This window comes from Gavialis gangeticus, unplaced genomic scaffold, assembly GCF_001723915.1.
Source record: "Gavialis gangeticus isolate Ggan-Ray unplaced genomic scaffold, GavGan_comp1, whole genome shotgun sequence".
Classification (NCBI taxonomy): Eukaryota; Metazoa; Chordata; order Crocodylia; family Gavialidae; genus Gavialis; species Gavialis gangeticus.
In genome coordinates this window covers 355,546-357,925 of record NW_017729000.1, presented here as the reverse complement: position 1 = coordinate 357,925, position 2,380 = coordinate 355,546, and the positions used below count along the sequence as shown (strand labels likewise).

At 68.9% G+C, this 2,380-nt stretch overlaps 1 protein-coding gene across 1 annotated transcript in view; it reads left to right on the top strand.

The window, feature by feature from the left end:
* N4BP3 (NEDD4 binding protein 3) overlaps positions 1-1,837 on the top strand; it is a 3,720-nt gene extending 1,883 nt beyond the window's left edge. The window contains exons 3-4 of the mRNA XM_019506022.1: positions 203-460; positions 819-1,837. Coding sequence (XP_019361567.1) covers positions 203-460; positions 819-1,376 — 816 coding nt within the window. The 3' untranslated portion in view covers positions 1,377-1,837. The remainder of the gene's footprint in view (positions 1-202; positions 461-818) is intronic.
* The last annotated feature ends 543 nt before the right edge of the window (positions 1,838-2,380 follow it).

Sequence of the window (2,380 nt, the reverse complement as noted above, 5' to 3'; positions counted from 1 at the left end):
GGGGGGGGGGGGGCGCAGCAGGGGACCGCCACAGCCCTGCCGCGCTGGCTGAGCCCCCCTGCGAGGGTGCCTGTGGCCTGGGAGGGGCTCTGGGGTCCTTACACCCATGGGGGCAGGGGTGGGGTCTCGGGGCTGCTGAAGGGGCTGGGCTGGGCTGGCAGACCTCCCCTGGCTGCCAGCACCCAGTGCCACGTGCTGGCAGGTGTTTGAGGACAAGCAGCGGCTGTGGATGGACGAGCTGGATGAGCTGAAGCAGATGTACGTGGCCAAGCTGCAGCAGGTGACGCAGCAGGCGCAGCGCAGCCAGCGGGCTCTGCAGCTGCAGCTCTACAAGGCGCAGCAGGAGAAGAAGCGACTGCAGGAGGAGCTGAGCCTGCACCAGTGCCAGAGTGAGGAGCTGCGGCTGCGCCCGCTGCCACCCGACCGCGCCAGCCCCAAGCTGGAGGAGGCCAAGTGGGAGGTGAGCATGGAGGGGCCTGGCCACAGCCCCTGCACCCACACGGTCCCAGCTGCAGCCCCTGCCCTCCCGGCCTCGGGCGGCTGACTGCAGTGCGCATGGTGCAGACCTGCTCTGTGCAGCCAGGCACAGCATGGCTGCATCGCTGGTTCGCCCACTGTGCACCCGTGGGCAGGAACCCACAGCCACCCGCATCCTTCTGGCCTCCTGCATAGGGCTCAGCACTGGGTGGCTGTGACCAGGGAGGCTGGGGACACAAGGCCTTGAACCCCCCATACCTGTGGCCGGGGGGGGGAAGGCTTTGATGAGGGCCTCCGGGGCTGGGTCCCGGCCCTGTGCCCAGCGCCTCGTGCTCCTGCAGGTTTGCCAGAAGGCAGCTGAGATCTCCCTGCTCAAGCAGCAGCTGCGGGACTCGCAGGAGGAGATAGCCCAGAAGCTCAGCGAGATCCTCAGCCTGAAGACACAGCTGCGGGAGGCCAGAGCCGAGGTGCAGGCCCGCGACTCCCAGCTGGCACAGCTGGCCGATGCCTTCCCTGGCTCCCCGGAGCCTGGCGGGGATGCCCCCATGCCCCTGTGCCAGGACCTGTCTGGCTGCGAGACGGACGACTCCAAGTGCCGGGGCCTGGTCGGGGAGGGCGTGGAGCCCCTGGAGCGCCAGCTGGAGTGGCTGTGGGAAGAGCTGCTGCAGGAGCGACGCCAGGGCCAGCTGCAGGCCATGGACTTCGAGCTGGAGCGCAAGACATGGCAGGAGGAGAAGGAGAAGGTGCTGCGCTACCAGCGGGAGCTCCAAGCCGGCTACATGGACATGTACCACCGCAGCCAGGCCCTGGAGCGCGAGCTGTGGGCCCTGCGGGCCGAGCCCCATGACCCCGACCCCGACTCGCCCTGGATCCAGCAGGTCGAGTCCTCCAAGATCTGAGCGTGGAGCTCCGGCCTAAGCTGTGGGGACAGTCCCTGGCTGCGGCCAGGGGGCTGGGGCTGCCAGCTAGTGCCCCCCGCAGAGCCAGAAGGGGCTGCGGGCGCCAAGGCTGCTGCCTGGTCCCTGGCCCTGCCACCTGAGCAGAGGCTGGAGCAAGGAGCAGGGCAGCTGCACCTCCCTTAGGGCACAAGTGACAGCCTGGCGCCCTCGGCTCACAGGAGACCGCAGGAGCAGGCTGGGCTCCCTGCATGTGTCCAGCTGGGGCTGCTCCTGCAAAGCTGCTGGCCTGGGGCTGCCAGGACATCACCCTGGGAGGGCTGTGGGTGGCCCCGGCGGTCTGGGCTCACTGGCGCTCCGTAGCTGTCCCTGGGGGCCACAACCCACCCGGGGCTGGATGTGAAGGCCCAGGCCTGGCATGGTGCTGCTGGCCTCTCCTGAAATAAACCTACCCCAGCTTGGTCCATGGGCCTCCCGTGGTTGCACCGTGCTGCACGCTGCCTCCAGGCACTGCCTGGGCCTGGGGCTGGTGCCCAGTGGGAACAGGCAGCTGCAGAGTTGTGTGCACGCATGTGCTTGTACTCAGGCTTCCAGGGTCAAGGAGGTGGGGGTGGGGGTGTGCGTATGCCTGCTCTGGTTTCCAGGGGCCCGGGGGACTCAGCCCTTAGTGCCAGCCTGCTCCCTGCGGCCCAGCACCATGCACCACCACTGCAGGGGGCCCCTCAGCCTGGAGCCACCATCCCTGGGCACTGGGGGAGGCCCCAAAGCCATTTGCAGCTCCTGAAGGGCATGGGGGGGTGGGGAAGCTGCCCCTCACCCTGCCACGCTCCGGATCAGCAGGCCAGGGCAGGGGCTCCTACCAACAGCAATGCAGAGCTGGGGGATGAGCCAGGGCTGGGCTGGGCAGGGCACCCCGGGGGTGTTGCCCTGTGCGGGTGGGTGGCTGGGCCGGGAGTGCTGCAGGGCTGGGAGTGGCAACACCAAAACTTGGCAGTGCTGCCAGAAAC